Below are 27,657 nucleotides of genomic sequence, written 5' to 3'. Positions count from 1 at the left end.
CTTGCATGAATGAATATGAATTTAAAACTAGATTGCTGCTGCTTGATAGTGGTTTGCTTTAATTTGAAATATTTAATTTATATAATCCTTTTTCTGTCTTATTATAGCCTAAGTATCCTTGTAAAGAATGGGACCCAAATTTACCGTCATTGTGTCTTCCAAATCCTGAATATTTGGCTCCTGAATACATACTTTCTGTGAGCTGTGAAACAGCCAGTGATATGTACTCTCTAGGAACTGTCATGTATGCTGTATTTAATAAAGGGAAACCTATATTTGAAGTTAACAAGCAAGATATTTACAAGAGTTTCAGTAGGCAGTTGGATCAGGTATTTGCCTATAAATATTTGCTTGCATTTAAAACGTATTAAATGTTTCTTTGATTTTTTTTTTCCAAAATGTATTCAGAAGATTCTCTAAAATGAGGTGAATGTCTTGTGTTTTAAGTTCGCATAAAATCAACTTAACAGAAGTAATTCTCTGAATAATGAGGATTAGTTTGTTACTATAACTTTAGTCATGGCATTTATTTACTAGAGTAAATGTTGAAATATGGTCTAAAATATTTGGCATTTTGTTTTAGGCATAGAAACTATTTTAGATATTAAAGATAAGTGTGTTAATTATCTTGCAGCAGTAGAATTAGATTTGTTCAGTCTAAAAATATATTTTTGAGAGGACCGGCCCGGTGGCGCAAGCGGTTAAGTGCATGTGTTCCACTGTGGCGGCCCGGGGTTTGCCTGTTTGGATCCCGGGCGCACACCGACGCACCGCTTGGCAAGCCATGCTGTGGCGGCATCCCGTATAAAGTGGAGGAAGATGGGCACGGATGTTAGCCCAGGGCCAGTCTTCCTCAGCAAATAAAGAGGAGGATTGGCAGATGTTAGCACAGGGCTGATCTTCCTCACAAAAAAAAAAAAAAATTTTGAGTAAATTTCAGAGTTTTCTTCAATAGACTATTGACAATATAAATGCATATCTTTTTGAGTATTTTATATTCATATTTAATATTATCACTCTTTTGAATAGTTGAGTCGTTTAGGATCTAGTTCACTTACAAATGTACCTGAGGAAGTCCGTGAACACGTAAAACTACTGTTAAATGTAACTCCAACTGTAAGACCAGATGCAGATCAAATGACAAAGGTGAGTACACATGAATTCCTGCCTTAAGTGGAGGGACAAAAAAATGAGTTAAAGTAGATGAAATGCTTCTAAAGCAAAATTTAGTCAGATGTAGTCCCCAGACAAATATTCAACTTCTTTTAATCTTAAACAGTTAAGTAATTTATGTATATCGTTGCTCTTATATAAAATTAAGATTTAAAATAAATGGAGTCCTGGGCCGGCCCCGTGGCTTGGTGGTTAAGTGAGCGCGCTCCGCTGCTGGCGACCCGAGTTCGGATCCCGGGCTCCCACCAGCACGCTGCTTCTCCGGCCATGCTGAGGCCGCGTCCCACATACAGCAACTAGAAGGATGTGCAGCTATGACACACAACTATCTACTGGGGCTTTGGGGGAAAAAATAAATAAATAAAATCTTTAAAAATCTTTAAAATAAATGGAGTCCTAACAGTCAGAATTCAACATGCAGAAATTGTGGACACCCCAAGAAATCATAGCCCTCTAATTCACTCATGTAAGCATGAATTTTAGTAGAATAAATGGTAATCTTTAGGCCTTCAAGATATTTTACTTAATCTTTCAATATTTTACTAGTTATGTAAAGAAAAAGTTACTGCCCAGCTGACTTACAAGTCCTGATTCTGAAAATTTGAATTTGTAAAGGAAAATAATTGGTTTATTACTTCCTTATTCTGATTTTTATAATTAGAATTTTTATTAAGTGGTCTATAGCATTTTGCTAAATGTTTCTGAATATTTTTTCACCATGCTGTGGCAGTTTCAGGTATGAGAAGTACTTTAATATTTATCAAAATAATTTTATTTACTTGTTTTAGATTCCCTTCTTTGATGATGTTGGTGCAGTAACACTGCAGTATTTTGATACCTTATTCCAAAGAGATAATCTTCAGAAATCACAGTTTTTCAAAGGATTGCCAAAGATTCTACCAAAACTACCCAAGGTTTGTTGTTGATCAGTTTCTTATTATAGTCAGGATTTTAGAACTTAAAATTTCCTTGACTTACTGTAATAACTCTTCCAAAGAAAGAAATATAATTTTGCTTTAGGTGTATAAATGATTATAAAAGGCTGCAGACTGAAGCCAAAAGTTTAGTAGACCTTTTTTGCATGGTCCAAAAATAATGAAATAGGATAAGAAAATTAGAAAGATACTACCTATGCAACCTGTGCACTTGAACACGAAATGTCTGAAGAAAAGTCCATAAGCTGTCATTGTAGAAATCTGTGCCTCACCAGCAATTAAGGGGATGCTTCTGTATTGATACTAGCCTCTCCAGTTCCTTTAACTCTCCCTCTCTGGCTTATTAAATCATGAGTGTAATGTAGTCTCAAAAATGTAGGTGAATGCTAAAGAAGCCACTGGTTGGAAAACTAGCAATTCCTGGTTGCAAAAATATCTCAAATGTTTAATCTATCAGATATTCATTGATTATATACTGTTTGTCTAGCCTTTTACTGAGATGCTTTGGAGACTAAAGAGGAAACATAAAGTATTGTCCTTGCTCCCTTACAGTAAGTGTTGTTGCATGAAACAACAATTAACAATACAGGACAGTGTTTAAGTTGTGTGGTATGAGTCATAAGTAATGAAGGAATTAAGAGGAGAAACATATTAGTGAAGACTTATTAGGGAAGGTTTCCATAAGGAAGCATGACCATATCTTCCCTTTTATCTGTGACATTCCCAAGTTATGCCTTTTGTCCTGGTATAATTAGCAATAGCACCCCATTTTACTCTCGAGTGTCCCAGTTTCAACCATAAATTATATTGTCACCGTACCCAAAGGGATTGGAGATTTTAGACTGTAACTGCAATGTTAATCCTAAAGAGCTGAAATAAAATTTAGTTTTATGAAAACATTTTTGCCTTTCAGCGTGTCGTCGTGCAGAGAATTTTGCCTTGTTTGACTTCAGAATTTGTAAACCCTGACATGGTACCTTTTGTTTTGCCCAATGTTCTACTGATTGCTGAAGAATGCACCAAAGAAGAATATGTCAGATTAATTCTACCTGAACTTGGCCCTGTCTTTAAACAGCAGGAGCCAATCCAGGTATGTATGTAGATTTTTTTCCTATTTATCTGCTGCTATTCAGTGATGTTAGTCAATGATAACTATCATTAAAAACAAAAGGAATGGATATACGACTTTTTAAAAATTGAGGTAAGTATAAGAGACTTTCCATTAGTCAGAAGCTATTTTGCTTATGTTTGAAGTGAACATTCGTAAAATTATAATTGAACTTTGCAAGTAAATGTCTACAGCTCTCCACAAGTTACCATCTCAGAAAATACATTATAATGAGATTTTGCTATACTGTTCCCACTGGCCTTATTGAAAGTTATAGGTTTGGGAAAAGAAGTATTTCTTTTTCTCCTGCACTTTTAAGTATTTCTGTTTCTTTGTTTTTTGTTTGTTTTGTTATTCGGGTCTTTAATTTATAGATGGTTTATGCCAGTTATTCTTCTTTATTTTATTGCTAATAAACAGATGTATCAGAAGAGGGAAAATGCTTACAGCACCATGGAAGTAATTTGTGTGTGTATTGTAAGTGAAAAATGTAATTACTCCCTGATGTAGACTCTTAAAATATTAACTTGCCACGTTCAAGGTAGTCTTGGATTTAAGAACAGTAGGGTCATACACCTGGGTTTGAATCTGGCTTTCTTCATCTCCTTACTAGAAGTATGACTTGGATAAGTCATTCCTCTCTTAAAACTTCCATTTTGCTTATTTCTAAAATGAAAGGGGTTGAGATTAAATGAAATTTTCTGGCACACAGTAAATGTTATTACATGTTTCTGCCACTGCATGGCAAAAACAACTTATTAGTAAACCATCAATTACCTGATTTAATGGTTTTATGACAGGCTATTTGTGGTCCTTCCCTCAAAAGGAGGGGAACAGAAGGAAGTCTGGTGATAAGGCAAGTGTTCCTATGGCTGAGGAAAGGGCGGATGAGGGAACTGTAGGCTCTGAAGCAGAGTTCCCCAAATATGGTCAAGGTGTCAGGAGGGAAAGTAGTGGAGCCACATGTTCACTAAGCTATGTATCAGTCAAGACAGTATCCTAAGGAACTCATCATCTGAATTCTTATTTGCCTCCATTGTTTGGTATTTTTTTTTTTTCTCTTAGTAGTCCAGCTAAAAGTTCCTTCTGAAAAATTTTAACTGAGCCTTGGCAAAACTAAGGAAAAATAAGTATTCTGCACAAGTGGAAGGTGCAGTTTGTTCCTTATAATTTAGGTATGTGGTGGTAGCTAGGTAAAAAACAAATGATCAGGGACAATTGAAGATGTTCCATTTTAGAATTTTTCCTGACAGTCCTTTTCATTTCTCTACCTTGTCTTCTTCTCTTGAACTTCATAGAAGCCAAGTGATGGAATTTAATTCTTTGGGACATCTGACTTTGCTGCCCTCAGGCTTTTATTTTTTTACCCAGTAGCTTTCCAGATAGTTGGTACTTGTGGATGAGTGATGTATTACTGAAGATATGTGAGAGTTAGGAAATTAGTCTTTATTTAAATGTTTAAACTGAGAGCAAATGTTAAATATTGTGCTTCCAGAAATGTGAGAGACTTGATTTGTATGTTTTTGTTTTCCATGCCCTCAGGCTAGCAACATGGTAAGTGTCAAAATATATAGCTTATTCTTTTGAAGATACTTTAAATTTTGGCATATATAAACTCTTGTAAAGATGCTAGACTTGAATGCATGGTTCCGTTTTTCTACGCAGATTTTGTTAATTTTCCTACAAAAAATGGATTTGCTGCTAACCAAAACTCCTCCTGATGACATAAAGAACAGTGTCCTACCAATGGTTTACAGAGCACTAGAGGCTCCTTCCATTCAGATCCAGGTATAATACTTGATTTTTTTTTCTTTAATGATGATTTTGATTCTTAAAGCAAAAGAAAGAAGTAAAGTACATTTTGGGTTTAAGTTATAAAATCTTTTATATAAAACTCAATATTATATATTAATCCATTGAATTGCATTATACACTGTTACTAAAATGTATCTACTCCTAATTAATTTAAAGAATCAATTGACAGATACCTGTATTAATGAAGTAAAATGATTAGTTGCTTTTTTTTCTTTTTTATCAGAAATGTACTATTGTAGAAGGTTTGATTTATTGTAGTTTGGATTATTTTATACCTTCTTCCTAAGTGAGTAATTAACATATGAAACAAAATGTCAAAGATATATGTGCCTTTTTCTTATGAAAATATTAAGTAGGTACTTCTCATACTCATAATTTTTTTTCATGCCTGGTAACTCAGTCTTCTGCTTAGAAATGTTATACCTTCTGCATTGAAGTTAATTTGTTTAGCAGGTAGATAGAAAAGCAGACAGTAATTTAGTGTGACCATTCGTATTCCATTGATAGTCATGCTTTTGTGTCACAAAGGTGATATTAAAGCATCTTGTACTTTGCCAAACTTTTAGTTTTGTAGCTTTGCTATTAAAATTTTGGTTCTATGGGCTATCTGTTGAGAAAAATATTTTGGATCACTATAAAAAGTGTAATTTAGTTTTTTGGCCTTTCTTTTACTTTGGAAAATAAATTCTTATGTTAAGAACATCTCACTGTATAAATGGTTTCATATTTAAAAATTTATAGTGTCTTTGCCAGTATAGAAATTCTGGTAAAGAAAAACAGAAGTTTAATTTTTAGAGTTATTACCAAAGCTTTTTTAAAATGTGAACCTAATACCACATGTATAAGGTCACTTTTTGAACTCATTTTAAGTCTTTGTCTGCTAAGTTCTTTTGTTTATTCAGAGTTGTGAAGTTGATGTTAAAATGTTTTTCCTTCTAAGGTCATACCTTCTTAAAGGTGAGGATATACTGCCTTTGTCCAAATGACATGGGATGATGGGGGAAGGTGTACTTACTTCTATTTTTCAGCCCTTTCCAAAGGAGTTGTGAATTATAGCTTCTTGAAGCATTCCCACGGGTTCTTTGTAGCCAACCTGGTTTTATATTCAGTGAGATTAGGGAGGAGAGAGAACGTTGAGTGACGTGAAAGGCCATTTTTCTTCCTAAGGGGATTAGTTTGGCCAGTAAGTATCAGCCAGTATTTTATTGAAATAGTATATAATTCAAATTGCCTTGTGCAACTTTGCTGAGGTTTAGAAACCAGCATTTCTGATATCATTCAATGTAAGTCTTTAGTCACCAGTCCAGTTAACTGGTATCAACACTGCTTGGTAAGAGTCTGATAAAGTTAAAGCCTGTCTAAGTTTTGGGAGAGTCCTAGAGCAAGAGCAAGAAACAAAAACCTTTACCTCAAGCTTCATGCAAGTGGAAGGCTGGAAAGTAACTTCTAAAATTCATTTTTGGAGTGATATTTTTAAAGTGAAGTTTGCTTAGGAATATTTAAGAGGCTAGAGAGAGTTTAGAAAAACATTTGGAAAAGTAGGTGGTTTGTAAGATTTAGAGTCTTTAGAGGCATTAATAGAAATGTATATGTGAACCAGCTTTTTAAATTATTTACCTTTAAAATGAAACATAAAAGGTATGTTCATTCTCGCTTCCTCACCACCAACTGTGGAGAAAGTATAAAACAAGAGGCCTAAGTTCCTGAGAATATGCTAGTTGGACTTCTTGAGTTTTTGTTGTTTTCCCTCTCCTGTTCTTAAGTTCTTCATGCCATCTCCTCCTAGGGAGAGAGCTCGCTCCTCATTTAGCTAAGTTAAGATTTGATTTGTAAGTTAAGATTTGCCTTTTTGTAACTTACTGCTAGATTATACAGCGACATGCACTCATGTGCTCTCCCTCACGCATGTACTCTCTCCCTGTTATCAGTTAAAGGCTGATCTTCCCTAAGGAGGCATCCTCTGGTAACAGGAGCATAGTATCTCACTGACTGCTCACTCTTGTCCATTCCCCTCTGCTGTCTGTGGAAAATGTTTTTTAAATGTAGCTTGTATTTCTTATCCTCGAATTATGTCACCCATTTAACTATTAAATTCTGAGTGGATATAAACATATAAGTCTCTTATATCTGCCTTTTAGAAATCTTGGAATAAGTTAAAGCAAATAAAATACTTGCCAGTAGTTTGACAACAGGTTCTTAGTACTTGATTCATTTCTATCTGCTAACTACAAATCAATGTCTTTAAATTTACCAAATATTATCAATAACTCCTTCCTTGATACACATTTATACTTATATTTTTTTCAGTAATTTCTTATCCTATGCTTTGCTACAAGGATCATTCTGCCCTTAAAAATGTATCTGAGATGTATGTTCTTCAGCCAGTTAGTTCTCAAGACATTTCTTGTTCTTCGCCTTGTCTCAGTTAATCCCCTATCCCCAGTTATCCCCCTTTTTCCTCTGTTATCCTCATTCATTGTTCCCAGTGCCAGTCATTTACAATATGGCATGCATTAGTTTAGAAGAAAGTTTTAAATAACTTTTTCTTGTTTCTATGAGTTATACTTGCTTAAGTATCAGAATTTAGAAGTACTTAAAAATAGAAAGAAAATTAAAATCCCCTCTCAGAGTCACCCACAGTTAATGTTTTCAGATATGTTCTTTTAGTCTTTTTTTGCTAAGTATGTAGACAGACACATATACATACACATTTTAAAAATTGGGATTATATAATAGTGTCTTAATGCATTTTCTCTTCAATATTATTAAACTATCTTTTAAAATGTATTTTAGAAAGTTTGTATTATATTCCATCATATGGATATTTGTAACAGCTAAGAAATCCCTTATTTAAGAGGAATAGTTTTACATGACTTTGTACTTGATTTTCCCTCACTGTGAAAGATAGGAAAACTTAGGTGTTTCTATTTTTAAAAATAAATGGGGAGGACCGGCCCTGTGGCTTAGCGGTTAAGTGCGTGCTCTCCGCTACTGGTGGCCCGGGTTCAGATCCTGGGCGCGCACCGACGCACCACTTCTCCGGCCACGCTGAGGCTGCGTCCCACGTACAGCAACTAGAAGGATGTGCAACTATGACATACAACTATCTGCTGGGGCTTTGGGGAAAAAAAAGGAGGAGGATTGGCAATGGATGTTAGCTCAGAGCTGGTCTTCCTCAGCAAAAAGAGGAGGATTAGCATGGATGTTAGCTCAGGGCTGATCTTCCTCACACACACAAAAAATAAAATAAAATAAATGGGGAGTTGTGTTATCAGAGAAAGAAATTAGGAATGAGACCAGAGAGTTTTGGTACCATATGCTAGTTATATGACCTACCATGATTTCAAGTAAGGTCTTCTGAGCATGTTTTGTCATCTATAAAATTGAAAACTGATAACTATTCTCTTTCAAATAGTTGTTGAAAAGACCAAATGATGTAAAACTCATAAAAGTTTATTTCAAACTATGTGACAAATTAGCCATGTAAATGCAAAACTTTTTAATATGTGAGAGAAAGGGTGAGAGAGTCTTTCCCTAAGATTGATTTGATTTATTTTCTTATTAGGAACTCTGTCTAAACATCATTCCAACCTTTGCAAATCTTATAGACTACCCATCCATGAAAAATGCTTTGATACCAAGAATTAAAAATGCTTGTCTACAAACGTCTTCCCTTGCTGTAAGTAATTGCATGTTAATTTTTGTTTTTTTCTCTTCTCATAGGTTTATATCATTTTCTTATTGTTTAATAACTCTTTAATAGTTTGTTCATATATTTCATCTTATTTGTAGGTAACCTATATATAGTACCATAAAAGCAAGCAATATCTATAGTTTCCCTGATGTATACTTTTATAATACTGCATCCCTGACCTTCCTCCCTGTTCCCTAACTTTGAATGCTTCAGTGGAAAATTTGAGTATTTTTTCTCCTTAATCCTTTTCTGCTATAACTCACAATTTATTTTGTTGGTAGTTTTAAAATAATCGTGTGAATTTAACTTGGTGTATAAACCTAAAAATTTTTTGAATAGCTTCCTTTTATAAACTGCCTTTATTTTTAGTCATTTATCTCTAAATTTTTTTAGCCCCTACTTACTTGCTTAGTTTCAAAAAAAGTAAATACAATAAAGCAGTGAATTAACAAGAATACAAGTGGAGGGAAGTAGTTGTACTCAAAAATCTGGGCCAGGAGTTGCCTCTTTTGAATACAAAATTTTAACACTAAGTTACTTGGTAGTCAAAGAGGTAGAGTAAATAACATAAATCTCATTATCTCACATGGGGAGCAATAAGTGTTCCCAGCCTTTTCTCTAACACTAAATCATAAGAATTTATCTCATTGATATTTCTTTACAGAAGTAACATTGAATACTCTCTTCAAATAGCAGCTTTAGAAAAGAGGGAGAAATATCCTTCGTTCACCTAAACAGCTCTTTATATTGATGTTTGATAATGGCCATATTATTAAATTTGCATTTTATAAAGATAGATCTTATCCATCTTTATTCAATGAAATGTGAATTTAAATAAAAATGAACGTTTGTAGCTTAATAGAATTATAGGCAAAAGCAGTTTAAATAATGACAAGATTTTACCTTATAGCCATCTAATCCATTTTAGTTTATGTTTTTCTTGGTAGAAAGGCTCTGAGATGGAAAACAACACCAAAGTAGGAAAATATATCATTGCTTACTGATATGAACAAGAATGAAATGAAGTAAAGAAACCTAAGTTTTGATTCTGACTCTCCTAACTATTCCTGTTCCCTTAGACAAGTCACTATGCCTCTCTGAGTCTCTTTCTTCATTAGCATTAAAAGGACTTGAAATGCAGTCCTTTTCTCTGAAATTTTCTAATTTTTTTTTTTTTAAGTTACCTAAAAGTGTCAGGCATATAGACGACTTTTCCTTTTTTCTTTTTGGCTGCAAAGATTCGCCCTGAGCTGACATCTATTGCCAATCTTCCTCTTTTTGCTTTAGGAAGATTCGCCTTGGGTAACATCTGTGCCAATCTTCCTCTATTTTGTATGTGGGTCGCCACCACAGCTTGACTGCTGACGAATGGCCTAGGTCCGTGCCTGGGAGCTGAACTCGGGCTGCTGAAGTGGAGCTCGCTGAACTTAATCACTAGGCCATAGGGTTGGCCCTGAAATTTTCTAATTTTATGATTGACTTTTCAAAATAGGTAGTAGTAATATACAGCTTAAAATTCAGTTTTCAAAATGCCCTTTAAAACATCACAAAGCCATACTATATTTTATGGCAGCATAAATTTATTTTAGCATACATTTTTTGAAAGTACATGTTCTGGTTTAGTTCGAAGTTTGTATGCAGAGTGAGGCAGGAAGCATGAATTTTTAAATTAAATGATCAGTATTAATGCCCAGGGATGTTTATATCTCTTTTTAAGATGCCAACTTAGCCCTTAAAGGATATCATTTGCAAGGAGTTATAATGAATGTATTTAGAACAGTAACTCTGGAATGGATTTGCATTTTATATACTATGTTCAATGCTCCTCCTTCAGAGTGGCAAATTTGAACTCCTGAGTTGCATTCATAGACATAGGCCTCTAAGGTTTAAAAATTCTAACTAGGAAATTCTTGAAACATGAGTCATGAGTTAGAATTGTATTTTAATACTGTTCCCTAAAAATAAAGAAAAATAAATTCTACACAGAATTAGGTAAAATGCCCTCAAGAGCTCTATTAAATAAAATAAAATTAAACTGATATTTCCAGTTTCTCTTTATATATATTTATAGACACACACACACATATATAAAGAATGCAGCAATTCCTTTTATAAAACTGATTCTAAGAGCAAGTTAAGCCTTTAGATATCTTTTTGAATTTATAATACTGCTTGTGTTTAAATTTCAGAAAACAATTGTACATTATTTTTCAGAAATTTTTTTCATCTTTCTTGCAGAAATATGGTGCTTTTTTAACCAACTAAATTTTCTGCTTCTTTTAGTTTAGTTTTTTTGAAAACTGGAGTTTTATTGATATTATGATCCTGACTCAAAGTGTTCTGTCTTAACAAATTCTAGCTAAAAAAATAGTGTGAAATATTTATCAAAATAGTCAAATGAATATAGGTAGAATTTTGATAAAAGAGCTCCTAAATATCAGGTTTTAGTAGCTGTATTAAAGATTTAGAAATAGAAAACTTTATGTAGGACAAATATAGATACTCTTCACATGTTGTTAAAATATTTAGTTTAAGGATGAATTGAACCTGAGTTAGAGAAAAGTACTGGAAGCCCAGTAAATTGATAACTTGGTGGGAGAATGTAGTCCTTTTTATAATTCCGGTGTTCCCAAGGAAATGTTCTTCATAAACATATATATAGTAAAGCTTCTCAATCCTAATCACTTTATTTAAAATGATCCAAAATTGAAGTCATTCCTTCCCTTTAGCTAACTAGAGTCCTGGTAATCGTAAATTCTTTCTGAAACAAGTCAGAGGAATTAGTAAATATATGAATTTCCTTTATTAATAAAGGATAAGAGCTTTTAAACTCACTTTTATTCTTGAGATTTTAACATATATCTATGTGAAGATTAAATTTACACTTAAATATTTTGTTCTAGATTGCAAAGACTTCAAATGACTAATGCAATTTTTCTCTTTTAATAGGTTCGTGTAAACTCATTAGTGTGCTTAGGAAAGATTTTGGAGTACTTGGATAAGTGGTTTGTACTTGATGATATTCTGCCCTTCTTACAACAGATTCCATCCAAGGAACCTGCAGTCCTCATGGGAATTTTAGGTAGCTGAAAACTTAATGTTGTTTGATGCTACTTTATCATTTTATAGTCATGTAAATAAATTTTACAGTCTATAAAACCATTGTACTCTTCTTTTATGTATATAGCATTCAGTAGTTGAAGAATGATAGGATGAATGCCATGATATAACTTTTCTTTGTGTTAATTTTAGCAAAAGCAGTAGAACCTTGACATTTACAGAGGAAAAAGACATTTGGGAATCTTAGCTTCACAAATATTGTGATAGCATTTAGTTTTCCCTGTAAAATGGTACCAAATAAGAGGCAAACAAAGCGACTTAAAATGTTCATACCAGTCTTAATAATAATACCTGATGTTTATTTGGTACCTAATTTGTAAGAGACATTATGTTGAGTATTTTTTCTGCATTGTTTTATTTTATCTTCTCCAAAATCCAATGAAATAGGTACTATTATTTCTGTTTTACAATAAGGAAACTGAGGCTCAGAGAAGTGAAGTAAGTTATTCAAGATTACACAGCTGATAAGTGGTAGAGCTAATTTTTAATTTAGGTATGTTTAAATCTTAATCAGTATGTTTCACTGCTAAGTAATGTGCTGATGAAGTATATTAGCCTTACAGCACATTCTATTCTATCAGCATAATTACAAATTACTCTGTCAAGAAACTCTGAAATTGTTTATAAATAAAGTTAAGAAAATCCAATATGAAATTGCTGGGGGTCTGCTGTATTAATAGAAACAGACACAGCTGTAGAATCACAAAAACATTAAAAAGTTCACTTTTTACTAAATTCTAAGTTCTTTGTTAATTTTGAAGAAAAACTTTACTTGGCTGTGTATTTTTAACACTTGACTATAGTGCCTGATCTGTAGAAAGCCCTCAGTAAATATTTGTAGGACTACTCAGCAAGTAATTTATTGTAGACCTCTGTAGACATAGAACTTTTGGGATAACGTATGAAACTTTTGGGCTCAAAGAAATTAGTCTTCTTGAGGAGGAGTTTGACATAGTGGAAAGAGCCCTAGCCTCAGTCCTGGCTGTGTCAGTTCCTGGAGTGATTTTGAAAAGTTTCTTCATCTATCAAATGAGAATAAAAATAACATCATTGTAGGAGTCTTGTGAGAATTCAGTGAAATCACTGAAGGGAAAGTAATAAGCATAGTGCCTAGCAAATAAGCATTAGTAGGTGCTTATTAAAGTTATTCCTTGAGTATATAAGTGAAGTGTATATTAACAGTAGAATAATAGGAGATGGTGTGTTTAAATCTTTGGATTATATACAAAATGCTTATAACAGAAAAGCACTCAGAGAATGAGGAGCAAATGTGTTCAGTTTACTAAATGAAGGCTTTGTGGAATAGGTGTAACAAGCAGGGTCTTGAAGGTCAAGTAAATAGGATTGTGTGGAGTTGAATTAAGCTATTAAGGTTCACCCATGTTGAGTCTAATTGGTTAAAGAAGTGAATAAAAGTATAGGATCTATACTTAACACACTTTAAAATCGATGTCTCAAGTTTGAGTGAGAGGTTTGAAATATATATTTAGATGTTTTCAGGATAGACAGACGTTCTGTAACCTTACTGCTGCACTGTAAGAACTGTACCTAGTTCTGATAGGCTTTTAATGTTATACTATCATTAAATGTGCTGTTAAACCAAAAGAATACAGGGTAAATATGTCATAGTGTTTAAATCTAAACTGATGATAAAGCTGAAATCATTCTGATCCATATGTAAGAGCATCCTCATTCTAAGCACTGATAAGGAAAAATTTGTAACTACACTAATTATCAAGACATTTTATATAGATACACTGTTTTCCTAATTTCTATTAATTTGTGGTGTTGAATGATAAAATTTGTCTCATTCTTTTCTAACAGGTATTTACAAATGTACTTTTACTCATAAGAAGTTGGGAATCACCAAAGAGCAGCTTGCTGGAAAAGTATTGCCTCATCTGATTCCCCTGAGTATTGAAAACAATCTTAATCTCAATCAGGTAGGAGTAGTTTTGTGCTTTATTCAATTTATTCAGCTTATTGTTTTCTTGGCATTTAATATATAATATATTATATGTAAATATTACTAAAAGAAGGAAAAATATGCCACAGAGTTAAATGAAGAAAGTTTATGGGTTCAGAGTAACGAGTATATGAGGTGAAAGGATGGATTTTTGCAGGCTTCATTGGGAGATAGTAAATGAAAAGAATGTTGAAAGATGTGTAGGATTTGAGGCTCCTTAAAATTTGGGGATTGGAGGTTGACATGAACAAAGAAAAAACTTAATGCTGTAATGTGTCTGGGGTATGTATTCATTATTTATTGTTACATAACAAATCACCACAAACTTGATGATTTAAAACAACAGACATGTATTATCTCATAGTTTCTGTGGGTCAGCCAAGCCAGGGATGGATTCTCTGCTCAGAGCTTCTCACAATGCTGCAATCAAATGCTGAGGTCTCATCTGAAGGCTCAACTGGGGGAAAGATCTGCTTCTAAACTCACTTACATGGTTGTTGGCAGGATTGAGTTCCTTTTGGGCTGTTGGACTGAAGGCCTCAGTTCCTAGCTCTCTGTTAGCTGGATGCCACTGTCAATTCCTTACTTCATGGGCCTCTCCAACGTGGCAGCTTGTTTCATTGAAGCTAGAAAGAGAGAGTCTGCTAGAAAGATGGAAGTTACAGTTTCTTATAATGTAATCAAGTAAATGACATCCCATTAGCTTTGCTGTATTCTGTTGGTTACAGGCAAGTCACAGGTCCTGCCCACGCTCAAAAATAGGGGATTACACAAAGACATGAGTAGCAGAGTGAGGAGATAATTGGGAGCCATTTTAGAGTCTATCTGCCACAAAGAATGAATAATCCAGTTTGACTGAGAGATGCCTATAATACAGTAGGGGAGTAATGGGAGAAAGACAAATTGAGACTAGAATTAAATGCCTGTCTGATTTAGATATTTGAGCTTTCAAGATGTGGTAAGTGTTAGAGCAAAGGTGTAATGTGTTCAAAGATTATTATAGAATTATCTCTCTACGTACCTCTATCACTGGAGTATCACAGCTGTATACTAATGTGTCTGACTCTCCTGGAAGGCTGGTTATTATCGCTTATTCTTCATTATATCCCCAGCACTTAGTGCAGTGCCAGAAACAAAAACAGTTATCGAATTGAGAGAATTTGAGGTACAAAGTAATAACAAGGCATTTTGTTTACCATAGAAATAGTATTTAATGAAGTATAAATTGAAAAGACTGGGAAGGGTTACTGTTTAATTGAGAGTGTCAGAAATGGATAGGCAGGCAAGATTTGGAATTAAGGACTGAAAGTGAATTAGAGCAGTAAAGGAAGCAGAAAGCTGGGAGTTAAGCAAGAGAGCTTTTGGCACATGGGAGATGCTGAGGGAATGGAATTTTGGAGTTAGAGAAATTTGTAAAATTAATCAGATCCAAAATTTCATTTGAAGTGGTAGGGTAAGCCTCTGAAAGTTTGTGTCCCTAGATTTCAGTTTTTGGCTTGATAGTTTCTTCATATCTTGGATGGCAGGGTTGAGTTTATGACTGGCAGAAAGAGAGACAGTGAATATTGGGAAAGAATAGAATAATAAGGTGCCTAGGATAGTCTTCAACTTTTGGTCATTTCTGTTCTTACTTTCATATTTATGATTTGGGGTGTTTGAAAATATTCCCAAATGCTTATTTCAGGATATATAATTCCATTTGAAATGTGGTATTAGTTTTCTTCAGCTGTATGGTTAATTTTTAAGGAGCCTATTTTCATCAATAGGAATACTTTGATTCGTATCTTCTGGTATTTTACAGTACAGTAATCTCCCCTTATCCAAGGGGGATACGTTCCAAGACCCCCAGTGGATGCCTGAAACTGCAGATAGTACCAAACCCTATATATCCTATGTTTTTTCCTATACGTACATACCTATGATAATTTATAAATATAATATAATTTATAAATTAGGCACAGTAAGAGGTTAACAACTAATAAAAAAATAGGAAAATTATAACAATATAATGTAATAAAAGTTACTGTAGTGGCTTGCCCAGTGGTATAGTGGTTAAGTTTGTGTGCTCTGCTTTGGCAGCCCGGGATTCACGGGTTCAGATCCTGGGCACGACCCTACTCACGGCTCATCAAGTCATGCTGAGGCGGCGTCCCACATAGAGCAACTAGAAGGATGTACAGCTATGACATACAACTATCTACTGGGGCCTGGGGGAGAAAAAAAGGAGGAAGATGGACAACAGATGTTAGCTCAGGGCCAGTCTTCCTAAAAAAAAAAAATTAATTAAAAAAAAAGTTACTGTAGATCTTAGCAACCTCAGCATACAATTTTTTTTCTTTCTTTAAGTTGAGAACTTTCACTTAAAAGAACTGCTTTACAGCTTCTCCTTGGCGTATCTGAATCGCCAGCATCACTACTCTTGTGCTTTGGGGCCATTATTAAGTAAAATAGGAATTACTTGAACACAAGCACTATAATACTGCACCAGTCCATGGCTGCTAAGTGACTAAAGGGCAGGTAGCGTGGATATGCTGGACAAAGGGATGATTGACGTCCCAGGTCGGATGGAGCAGGACAGCACGAGATTTCATCATGCTACTCAGAATGGCGTGCAATTTAAAACTTATGAATTGTTTATCTCTGGAATTTTCCATTTAATATTTTCAGACCGCGGTTGACAGCAGGTAACTGAAACCCTGGAAAGCAAAACCACAGATAAGGATGGGGAGCTACTGTAGTTACCATGGATGTTGTTTGCTTTCCTGTTCATTTCATGGACATTGTTCCTAATTTAAGACTGCCCTCTTCTGTCAGTTCTGATTTAAAATAATCTAAGTAAATTATGCATTATATGAAAAAGATAAAGTAACTTAGGAAAATACATTCTTAGCATTTGATTAAAAAGCAGCAAATACCATGTAGCAATCAAAATAATCACAACTTGTGTTGTAGGGTTCCTAAGATTCAATGATTCACTACGAGGACTCACAGGCCTTAGCATGTGGTGCTCACAGCCATGATTTATTATGGTGAAAGGGTACAAAGCAAAATCAGCAAATGGAGAAGGCTCCTAGGGCAAAGTCTAGGGGAAACCAGGGTCAAGCTTCCAGAGTCGTCATCTGGTAGAGTCACACAGAACACTTATTTTCCCTGGTAATAAGTTGTGGCAATATTTGTGAAATGTTGCCAACCAGGGAAGCTCATTAGGAACTCAGTGCCCAGAGTTTTTATTGGGGGCTGATCAAGTAGCTCCCTCTGCCTGTCATGTAATCAAATTCCAGACTCCCAGAAGGAAAGCAGGTGTTCAGCATAAAACATTTTTTGTACAGTTTAGGCACAGTGAGCCACTGTGATCATTTAATGGTGGGAACCCTTCTGGACACCGCCAAGGACCAACTTTGCAAGCAGGCCTTTCCAAGGATAGCAGTTCAGGCCTACTATGTTAACTCTTCTTTGCCAACCACGTGCAACAATATGGATGAATCTCACAAACATAATGCTTAGTAAATGAAGCCAGATGCAGAAGAGGATCTGCAGAATGATTCCATTTACATAAAGGACAAAAAAACAGTCAAAACTACACTGCTAGAAGTCAGAATAATGTTTACTCATAGGGCGACGGGTTGGGAAATAACTGGAAGGGGGGCACAAGGAAGCTTCTGGGGTCCTGTCAATGTTCTGTTTCTTCATCTAGCTAGTGGTTAAAATCAATTTGTGAGTTTTTTGAGATGCGCACTTGTATACTTTTCTGTTAGTATGTTGTATTTCATTAAAAAGTTAAATGACTTAATTTGACTTAAATGACTTTCAGCAGGGAGTCAGTCATGGTAAACTGCTGAGGGTTTATGCCTTTAGTTACCCTCATGGTAAGACAAAGGATAAACGGATGATAGAGCATGATGAGAGGCAGTGTGATGTAGTAGAAAAGAGCAGAAGCTTTGGAGACAAACTTAGTATGAATTCTAATTCTGCTGTATGTTATTTAGTATCTCTAAGTTAAGTTGCTTTCTCTCTTGCTGAGCCTGTTTTCTCATTTATAAAACAGAAATTTTAATAAACCTACTTTGAAGAGTTGTGGGAAATAGTAAAAGAGTGTATGTGTAAGCACTCAGCACAAAGATGTAATTACAAGATTTAGGGAGGAGAAGAAAGCAGTTTCTAGATTCTTCCTGTAATATATGGTATTATTCTAATGAACTGTTTATGATGATCCTGAAGTACCATAAAAATTATCGTTTAACCGAAGTTTAACCAAAGCTTAAACTGTGTTAATACGTAGCGTTAGATATACTTTATGAATACTAATTATTTCAAAGTTAGATTATGTACATTTAATATTTCTACTAACTTTTTAGAAAACAAGGTTTATTTTAGCCAAACTTGTCGTTTTTATAAGAATCTGAATAAACAGTAATTTTTATGCATTATTAAGCAGATTGTTTCCAGATATGCACAAATTCAGATGGTCAGTTTCGGATTATTCTAGGAAAATCGATATGTAGTAACTGCTGGGGGTGAATTTATATAAGACCCCTGAATAAGAGCTGTTACACCATTCAGGATATAAAACTTATTGAGACATGTTATCTGGAACTTAAAAGCCTCATCAACTATATCACCAACCTACAAAAGATATTGTAAAAGCTTGCTATGATATGCTGAGTTTAAATATACTATTCTTGTGACATCAGTGCTATGCCTAGGTCTTATTCTGGTAAAAATAGAGAATATTATGATTAACTCGTTATATTATCTTATTAGATGACATTTGCTGCTAATTTAAAACATTATAACCATATCAATTTCTCATTATACCAGTTCAATTCTTTCATTTCCGTCATAAAAGAGATGCTTAATAGATTGGAGTCTGAACATAAGACTAAACTGGAGCAGCTTCACATAATGCAAGAACAGCAGAAGTAAGTAGGCTGCATATGAATTGCACATCGTCCAAGAGTGAGATTCAAGTTATCTCGTTGATTTTCTGGAATATGGACTAGAAAAATTGATGGGTTTCAATTTGACCATATAGAAGACATTTAAAATTTTTCCAAAATACTAAGTTGAACTGAGTTAGAATAGAATGTTGTTGAAAATCTGATGTCATTTCTCAGCACAAAAGTATAATATGATATAATCTTAGCATTTTCTCTATATAAAGAAAATTCTATTTCTGAGACAATCTCTTCTTAGCATTAGCTGCTGGCATCAGGGTGCTGATGACCAAGAGGACCACTTGTAAATATTTTTCGAACCTATGAAATCCTGGTGTTTTGATTTCTCCCTTTCTCTTTTCTCTTACTCCAGAAACATTTATAGAGCATTCATTGCGTATGTAATACCACAGCATCTACCTCTTTTTTTTTTAGGGAGGATTTTCTAAATTAGTTCCAGAATACTAGTATTCAAAAGAAGAAAGGAAAGGTGAAAATTATTCCCTGGAGAATGCCTTTATTAAAATCAAATCTCCACTATATTCTTTGCCCCAGAGAAAAACACATGATTTTAGGATGCCTGTTAAAGTTTAGCCTTGAGCCAAAAGACATCTGAAAATCAGTAAAATTGATATTAATCATGAGTAAGATCCTCAAATAGAAGCTTTTTAGCTTCTCCCCCAGTGTGAGATGAAGGCTTATGGAAGTAAATACACAAGGTGTAGAATGATATGAAATAAATAGCCCTTTGTATGCTCTAAAGTGTTCTGTGATATATTGTATTTATGATGTATGATGGACTGACTATATTAACATAGGCACCCTGAAAAATAATTTTTAAAAATTTATAACAGAAATTTTTAATGTCTGGTATTTATACTTGAGGTGTAAATGAACCTTCTCTTTTTTTTCTTTCTATCTAAATCTTGCTTATTTTTCAAGGCATAGATTTGGCCCACATCACAGTGATTGTAGCATTTATTGTTAGGATCACAGATTCTGACTTAATCACGTTAAGTTCCCCATATCATAGCTTGTCTCTGGTGAGCTGTAGCTCTCTGATGGTAAGAACTATGCTTGCCTGCTTATATGACCTCCTGAGTAAATTTCTCCAGTAAATCTCAAATGTCGAGTTAAAAAAAGGCTTGTATACAAATGTTAATATTTTGGGCAAGCAGACATTAATAGTAGTAAATAATGAAAAAGATTATGACTCTCCTTAAAGAATGAAGTTGCAGTTTGTTTAGGTTTTAATAAAGTCCATGTGGATGAACTATTTTTAATAGGAGTATTTTAAAAATATGCATTTATTTTTATTGCTTTGTCGTAATTCCTCTCTCTCCTGCAGATCTTTAGATATAGGAAATCAAATGAATGCTTCTGAGGAGACAAAAGTTACAAATGTTGGGTCTCAGGTAAGAAGATATTTAGAAAAAGTGCTTGACAGTGTGCTTCATTTGGGGGGCTTTTGATCTTTAAACAGTAAAATCACAATTTTTTTGTGTGTGTGTGAGGAAGATTGGCCCTGAGCTAACATCTGCCAATCCTCCTCTTTTTGCTGAGGAAGGCTGGCCCTGGGCTAACATGCATGCCCATCTTCCTCTACTTTATATGGGATGCCACCACAGCATGGCTTTGCCAAGCAGTGCGTCGGTGCGTGCCCGGGATACGAACCGGTGAACTCTGGGCCGCCGCGGAACGTGCGCACTTAACCGCTTGTGCCACCAGGCCGGCCCCCAAAAATCACACTTTTTTGAAGGCATTCAGGTGGTTGACTTTTTTCTGTTTCAGCAGATTGACAAAGTCTTTAACAACATTGGAGCAGACCTTTTCACTGGTGGTGAATCAGAAAATAAAGAGGATGGGTTACAGAATAAACATAAAAGAGTAAGTTCCTTACTGTTCCTTTAGTACTCTTATTTATGTTATAGGACTTCCTATAAACCATAGATTTTTGTTGGGATGTACTGTTTAGCATATTAACAAGAAACATTCTTTAATTATGGAATTATGAAATTTAAAAGTTATCAGTGGAACATGACCTGACCGATGTTGAAAATAAATGTGGTTAAGATTTTTAGCTTCCTTTATTATTCACTCTCCTACTTGGTAACATTTCTAGATCATCTGACTCCTTTGTCCTTTCTGCTGCACTTTGCCGGTCACACCCCTTGATAAATTCCACTGTCTCTCTTCTCTGCTTCTTATTTTGAATAACAGACTATAAAATGATACTTTCCAATTGAAATATTGGTTATCATTCAATATAAAAAATATGTCAATTGTGAATTTCTGCCAAGGGCAGTTTTCTTCTGTTCATTCAATAAATACAAGTACCTGTGTGTGTAAAGCCAGGGAGCTACTGGACATCGTGGTTTATGAAATTATAAGAGAACATACTGTGAGCTTATAGGTTAGCAAGGTTGGTAAAAGAAAAAGACAAATGTGAATTCAATGCAGATATTAACAGTGAAAGAAACTGTTTGTTTACTTCTTCGTTAGCTTTTAGGTGAGTTAACTAAAATATTTTTGGAGTGAGATGGATTAGAATTGAAGAAGAATCTCCCAATTTTATAAAATGAAATCACCTAATCATATTCTCATTGTCTGGAAAAAGATGATTCTAATAAATGATTTTAAAGTAATAATTGTTTTCATACCAGAAATATTTTAGCACAGATCTTGTGAGTTTCTACCTAAAGTTAAATCTTATAATAATTCGAAATATAACTTACCTGTGGCAATCACCAATATAGGAGTAGTTTGCAAACTACTTGGTATTGTCAAACATATCAAGACATACTTTACAAAAAAAAGAAATCTTCTGTTTCACAAATGGAATTATGAAGTTTCTATTTGACTTTTCATTTTATTTTGTTTTAAGGCATCACTTACACTTGAAGAAAAACAAAAATTAGCAAAAGAACAGGAGCAGGCGCAGAAGTTGAAAAGTCAGCAGCCTCTTAAACCCCAAGTGCACACACCTGTTGCTCCAGTCAAACAGGTCCGAGTTCATTTCTTTTGCATAATTTCAAGCATGCTACTGTTAAAGAGTAAGGTAGTGTGGAACTTAGTGTACCTACTAGTGTTTGTATAAAAATGTATTTCAAAGAATACTTTAATAGGCAATGTCTAAGTATGGGCATAAGAAATTTTCCAACAACTCCTCAATAGCCTACCTAATGTATAATGTTTCATGACAGTGCTTGTTGTCAGTAAAGAAGAAACTAGATGAAGAGGAGGGTTTCTTAAAAAATATTGTCTCATTTTACTAATTCAACTTTATTCATTTTGAAATGATCAGGAATATTATATTCATGCATTTGTATATTTTTGAGCAGAAAGTAATTTTCAGTTTTTGGCTTTTTCAATTACAGAGAGATTTGTAACTTGATTTAGGAATATTTACCTATATGTCCTGACCAGTATTTATTTCCTACTATGCACTGTTCTAGGTGCTGGTGCTTTAGGAATGATTAAGGTCCCTGCTTGTAGAGAGTTGACACTCTTACTGGTTTCAGAAATAACTTTATCTTAAAAGCTTTCTTTAAATTATTTTTTTGTTACCTCTTAATCACTAAAATTCTTCCTCTGAGAAGAATCTTTGTGGGCCAAGAGGCAAAAGCAAGAATATTCTGTAAATACGTATATAAGAATAGAAAAAACAAATTTTCACAAAATTTTGATGAAATTCAAAATATAGAAATAATAGAGTATCCTTTTTTTGTAATACAGATCATCTACTAATGAGAAAAATGCAATTCTGTTTTTTAGGGGGGTGGAGGAGACAACATTTCATTTAATTGGAGTTTAAAGTTAGTGTTCACTATCATCAAATTGATTGTAAATATTCCTCTGTAAAAACCATGCAAAAATGTGTGGCAGGCTGGATTGACCTGTGGGCTATGGTTGGCTGACTTGGTGTAGACTGTTGAGTTTAATTTTAACTTGTCCTTTATAATATAATCTATCAAATGTTTACTAATTATAAAGTAATCTGGAATTTTTGGAGATAAAGTAATTCTCTCATATTTTTCAGACTAAGGACTTGACGGACACATTGATGGATAATATGTCCTCTTTGACCAGCCTGTCTGTTAGTACCCCTAAAGTTTCTGCTTTAAGTACCTTCACTTCTGTTCCTTCCGTGGACCTTGACATGATGTTTTCTACACCAGTTGATAATACAAAGAGAAATTTGACAAACGGCCTAAATGCTAACATGGGCTTTCAGACTTCCGGGTTCAACATGCCAGTTAATACAAATCAGAACTTCTTCAGTAGTCCAAGTACACCTGGAGTGACCAAGATGACACTGGGAACACCTTCCACTTTGCCAAACTTCAGTGCTGTGAGTGTTCCTCCTGCTGGTGCGAAGCCGACTCAACAAAGACCCACAGATATGTCTGCTCTTAATAATCTCTTTGGCCCTCAGAAACCCAAAGTTAGCATGAACCAGTTATCACAACAGAAACCAAATCAGTGGCTTAATCAGTTTGTACCTCCTCAGGGTTCTCCAGGTATGGGCAGTTCAGTAATGGGAACACAGGTGAACATGCTAGGACAATCTGCCTTTGGTATGCAGGCTAATCCTTTCTTTAACCCACAGAACTTTGCACAGCCACCAACTACTATGACCAATAGCAGTTCAGCTAGCAATGATTTAAAAGATCTTTTTGGGTGAGGTATCTTGCTCCTCTTTTTGAAGGATTACTTAGGTTTTAATCATGGGTAAGCTGATTTACATCTTTATATAGTTGGCTTGGAGGAACTACTTCTCTGGGAAACTGAATGGTTCTAGGACATCAAACACCTGTTTCCTTGCCAGCATAGTAGTTGTACGGACTCCTAACAGTTGAGTTTTTTAAAGCACGGAGGACTTTTTTCCTCTTACCAACTCGTCTTCAGGTTTTTAAAAGACCCAACCCTTACCAGTCTCAAAGAGAAAAAAGACACCTGAGTATCTTGAATAGCAGAATTTTTTAATCAAATGTTTATTTTGCCTTGTAAATCTTGGTGTTATTTAAAAAATTGAGTTGATGGTAATTGCAAGTTTCATCTATTAAATAATACATGGTACACAGTCTGCCTTCACAAGTCATTAGTCTTCATTTTGATATGTGAAAAATCTTGATGCTGTATTGATTTGTTTGCATTTAGTTACGACTGAGTGAGAAAATGATAACGAAAAGGATCAAGATCACTTGCTTTTTCCAATCTTATTTACTTCTCAGATGAACTAGTATTTAGTACAAAAGACTGAGCAAATACTGCAAAATTGAACTCAATGTTGATCTCATTGGCTCAGCTAAAGGCATTATTAACCATCTTAAATGCACACTAATCATTATAAATTATATTTTAGCATGGTCTGCCTCAAATAGTAATGTATTTTTCTGCATTTACTTGGATATGTTTAGAATCATTTTTTTCCTGCTGTGTCACAGACAGAAGAGGTATGTACTGATTTGTATGGGTATTTGACAAAGCCCTCTGATGTGATTTCCCTGACTACTGCTTTCATATTTCATTTTGAATTCAAACTTCTGAGGGTGCAGCATATATGAATTGCATTTTCAAAAAGAGATTTGTAAGAATTAAACTATATTTAATGAGTAAACTTTTGAGATTTCTGTTGTATTGTTTCAAATGTAATAAACTTTACTTCTCTAAAAATGAGCAGTTGTATCTCTGGTTACAACAGATTAATTTTCAGCTTACCATGATAAAGTCTGACCTCATCAATTACTGCACCTGAGGGTTAATTCTTTTCTAGGAATTTCAGGAATCTTTTGTTCGAACATTTTCATGTTCATAATTAGCCATTTTTAGAAAGGAGAAAATAAATTCTTCTAACAGGAAACATGCTTTATTTTTCAAAGCCTTTCTCTGATAATTTTTCTTTGATTTGCTGATTATTCAACCACGGAGCCTTATGCTATAAATGTTATTTGTATTTTGTTAAATTATATTCTGTCATTATTTGATAACTTTAAAATGATCTTGCAGAGAGCTATATATGTATTATAGTTGCTGCCGTAGAGTTTGTGGTTTTTAATCATCTGATACCAGCAATCATTTAAAATAAATCTTATGAAGTTTAGTGTGCTGATAAAAGTTTATTCATTGAAGTATATGTATATATACACATGCACTAAATATATACATTGAATATACAGTACTTGATTATAAAATGTAATTTGATAATATTGCTGGTAGCATTCAGTAAGAGCGTACTTTAAAAAATAAAAAGTCAGCTTTACGTCTGGTTTCTATATGACCTGTGGTTTGTTACATGTTTTTAGAAAAGGACTCATGGGAATGCTGAAGAAATTTATCCAAGAAATGAAAAGCACTAGGAAGATCAAATATTTTTGTCAAATACCTTCACACCTTGACTAGATTATCTGTCTTGTTTATAACCCAATATTAATATTTCTCTTGGGAAAAGTTTACATGTGGAATAAAATTGCTTAATGTTGAAGAATTTTTCTTTTTAACAATTCGCTAGTCACTGTTTATTAGGAAATTGTTTTTTATTTTGTAAAATAACTTGATGTCAGTGGTGAACTCCTAATTAGAAGGAAAGCTTAATGTAACAACATATAATTCGAACTGCTGAATATAAAAGTAGATTATTTGAAAAAATATATAATGCTTAGATAATTTTCACATCTTGAAATTTGCTCATTCATTGAGATAATGGTGCTACGTTTTTAGACATTTTTCCTACACTTTTTTTCTACTTTCTTGAAGGTGTTTTATGTAAATCATTTCCATCAATTGAACTGTTACCATTGCCTTTTTCTGTTGAGAAATTTCCTTTGAAAAATAGTGCTATTTTTAGGCTTGTATTTCTCTGAGAACAAAATTTTCAAAGTACTAGATCACCTTAAAATTATTTCAGATATTGACAGCATTTAAGTCCCTTGTGCTTAGAGTAGAAAATTGGTGGGTTAAAAAGCACCTGTAGACAAAAATTATAAGAAGGATTCCCTTTTATTTGAATTGGCTGTTTATTCTCCTAATGCTCGTGTGTGATATGTGTAGAGGATGTATAAAAGGAAATGGAAATGACTTGGTTTTGTTTGTTTTTGTTTTTATTTTGGAGTGCTTATAATCCTTTTTTTCACCTGAATAAGTTAAGGAAATAGGTTTTTGTTCACATTTTTTTTAACCTGTATGATACCTCACATGGTTGCTTTTACAGATGAAAAGAAAAGGTATATGTGGAAGTACCTGGTAGCAGGCACAGAGTATGCACCAAATAAATTTTAGCTTTGATGAAACTTTCCATATTAAGTTGTGATTTCATGCTTTGTGATTTACTGGTCTTGAAATAATTTTAGAGCAAAACGAATCTATGAGAATTCAAACTATATAGGATTGTAAGAGATTATCTACGTCAGTGGCTTTTGAACTGTAATTGTGACACACAGTAAGAAATATATCTTATACTGCAAACCAGTATATAAAATATATACCTGAAACAAAAGTTTTAAAAATTGTCTTTAATACATGTAGTATATTCTGATATATATATATTTTTTTAAAGATTTATTTTATTTTTTGCCCCCAAAGCCCCAGTAGATAGTTGTATGCCATAGCTGCACACCCTTCTAGTTGCTGTATGTGGGACTCGGCCTCAGGATGGACAGAAGTGGTGCCTCGATGCGCACCTGGGATCCGAACCCGGGCCGCCAGCATCGCAGCGCGCGCACTTAACCACCAAGCCACAGGGCCGGCCCATATTCTGATATTTTTTATTCTATTTATTTAAAAAAAAAAAAAAAAAAAAGGCTGGTTACAATCGCTAAAAGAGTTTCCTGATGTAGTTTGAATAAAACTGAGATAATTCAGCCCTGTCTTTCTCCAAGCAGATGTAGAAATAGAGGGCCAGAGACTTATGTGGCCTAACCCAAGGAGGTCAGAGCCAGGACTAGAAGCTAGATTTTTTTCTCATCTGCTATCCAATGCTCTCTCTACCATGTTGCACCCTTTATATTCTTTATTCTATGAGTTCTTCTGGAGTTGCTTTTGTTGAGACTTTTATACAGCAAGTGTGTGTTCAGTACTTATTGGATACCATAAATGTATTGGAAAAATTGGCATTGAAGAGGGAGAGGGAGATGACGGAACAGAAATGTTTATAGTCGTAATCAGCCTCTGGGATGCTTCTCTGAATTGTGGGTGAGGAGGGCTGGGGGAGTGGAGTGGGTTAGCAGTGCTTGCAGTACCCAGACACGTAGCAGAAAAACATATAAACTTGGAGAGTGGGGGTGGGAATGGCAGTGGGAAAAGCCATTTCACCAAAATGAAGTTCGTTGGATATTAGAAACTTTTTCTGTCCAAAGCAGCCGAATTGCTCCACCCACTCAGAGGATTTAACCACCTGGAGTGCAAGCCACATACGTAATTTAAAATTTTCTAGTAACCACATTAAGAAGTAAAAATAGGTGAAATTAATTTTAATAATATATTTTATTTAACTGAATGAATAGAGCCAAAATATTTCAACATAGAATTGGTATAAAATTTAATGAGATATTTTACATTCTTTTTTTGTGCCTAGTCTTTGAGATCCAGTCTATATTTACACTTAGCACATCTCAATTCAGGCTGTTCACATTTCAAGTACTCAGTAGCCACATGTGGCTAGTAGCTACTGTATTAGCTAGTGTAGTGAAGTATGGCAGTTATCGACTTAACTGTCTTCCAGCTCCAAATCCATCCTTCTCTGCCCTGCTGTGTAATACTGAAGCTGGACTTAATAAACTTGCCTCCTTCACCAATTTGGCAGAATGTTAGGCTTCTTTGACAGAGGGCCCTTGAAGTGGCATTGCAAAGCAATAGCAAGAACACACTTCATTCTGGTTCTGGTTCTCCATCTTTATTCACCACTGGAGTCCAGC

The 27,657-nt window shown here is 34.4% G+C and overlaps 1 protein-coding gene across 4 annotated transcripts in view; it reads left to right on the top strand.

Annotated features, from left to right (window-relative positions):
• SCYL2 (SCY1 like pseudokinase 2) overlaps nucleotides 1-26,043 on the top strand; it is a 69,076-nt gene extending 43,033 nt beyond the window's left edge. For 3 of the 4 annotated variants that reach the window (XM_004418010.3, XM_087449054.1, XM_087449053.1), the window contains 13 exons: nucleotides 108-329; nucleotides 1,030-1,146; nucleotides 1,962-2,087; nucleotides 3,022-3,198; nucleotides 4,882-5,004; nucleotides 8,597-8,710; nucleotides 11,675-11,807; nucleotides 13,670-13,788; nucleotides 18,630-18,730; nucleotides 20,094-20,160; nucleotides 20,537-20,632; nucleotides 21,630-21,749; nucleotides 22,785-26,043. In XM_004418010.3, coding sequence (XP_004418067.1) covers nucleotides 108-329; nucleotides 1,030-1,146; nucleotides 1,962-2,087; nucleotides 3,022-3,198; nucleotides 4,882-5,004; nucleotides 8,597-8,710; nucleotides 11,675-11,807; nucleotides 13,670-13,788; nucleotides 18,630-18,730; nucleotides 20,094-20,160; nucleotides 20,537-20,632; nucleotides 21,630-21,749; nucleotides 22,785-23,429 — 2,160 coding nt within the window. In that variant the 3' untranslated portion in view covers nucleotides 23,430-26,043. The remainder of the gene's footprint in view (nucleotides 1-107; nucleotides 330-1,029; nucleotides 1,147-1,961; nucleotides 2,088-3,021; nucleotides 3,199-4,881; nucleotides 5,005-8,596; nucleotides 8,711-11,674; nucleotides 11,808-13,669; nucleotides 13,789-18,629; nucleotides 18,731-20,093; nucleotides 20,161-20,536; nucleotides 20,633-21,629; nucleotides 21,750-22,784) is intronic. The other variant, XM_014780283.2, reaches the window with a different exon arrangement.
• Nucleotides 26,044-27,657: the final 1,614 nt, after the last annotated feature.

The sequence above is a fragment of the Ceratotherium simum genome, chromosome 25 (genome assembly GCF_057802395.1).
Source record: "Ceratotherium simum simum isolate JZ-2026a chromosome 25, ASM5780239v1, whole genome shotgun sequence".
NCBI classification, from domain to species: domain Eukaryota; kingdom Metazoa; phylum Chordata; class Mammalia; order Perissodactyla; family Rhinocerotidae; genus Ceratotherium; species Ceratotherium simum.
Note: the sequence above shows the minus strand (reverse complement) of the source record. Positions and strands in the feature narration are given on the sequence as shown.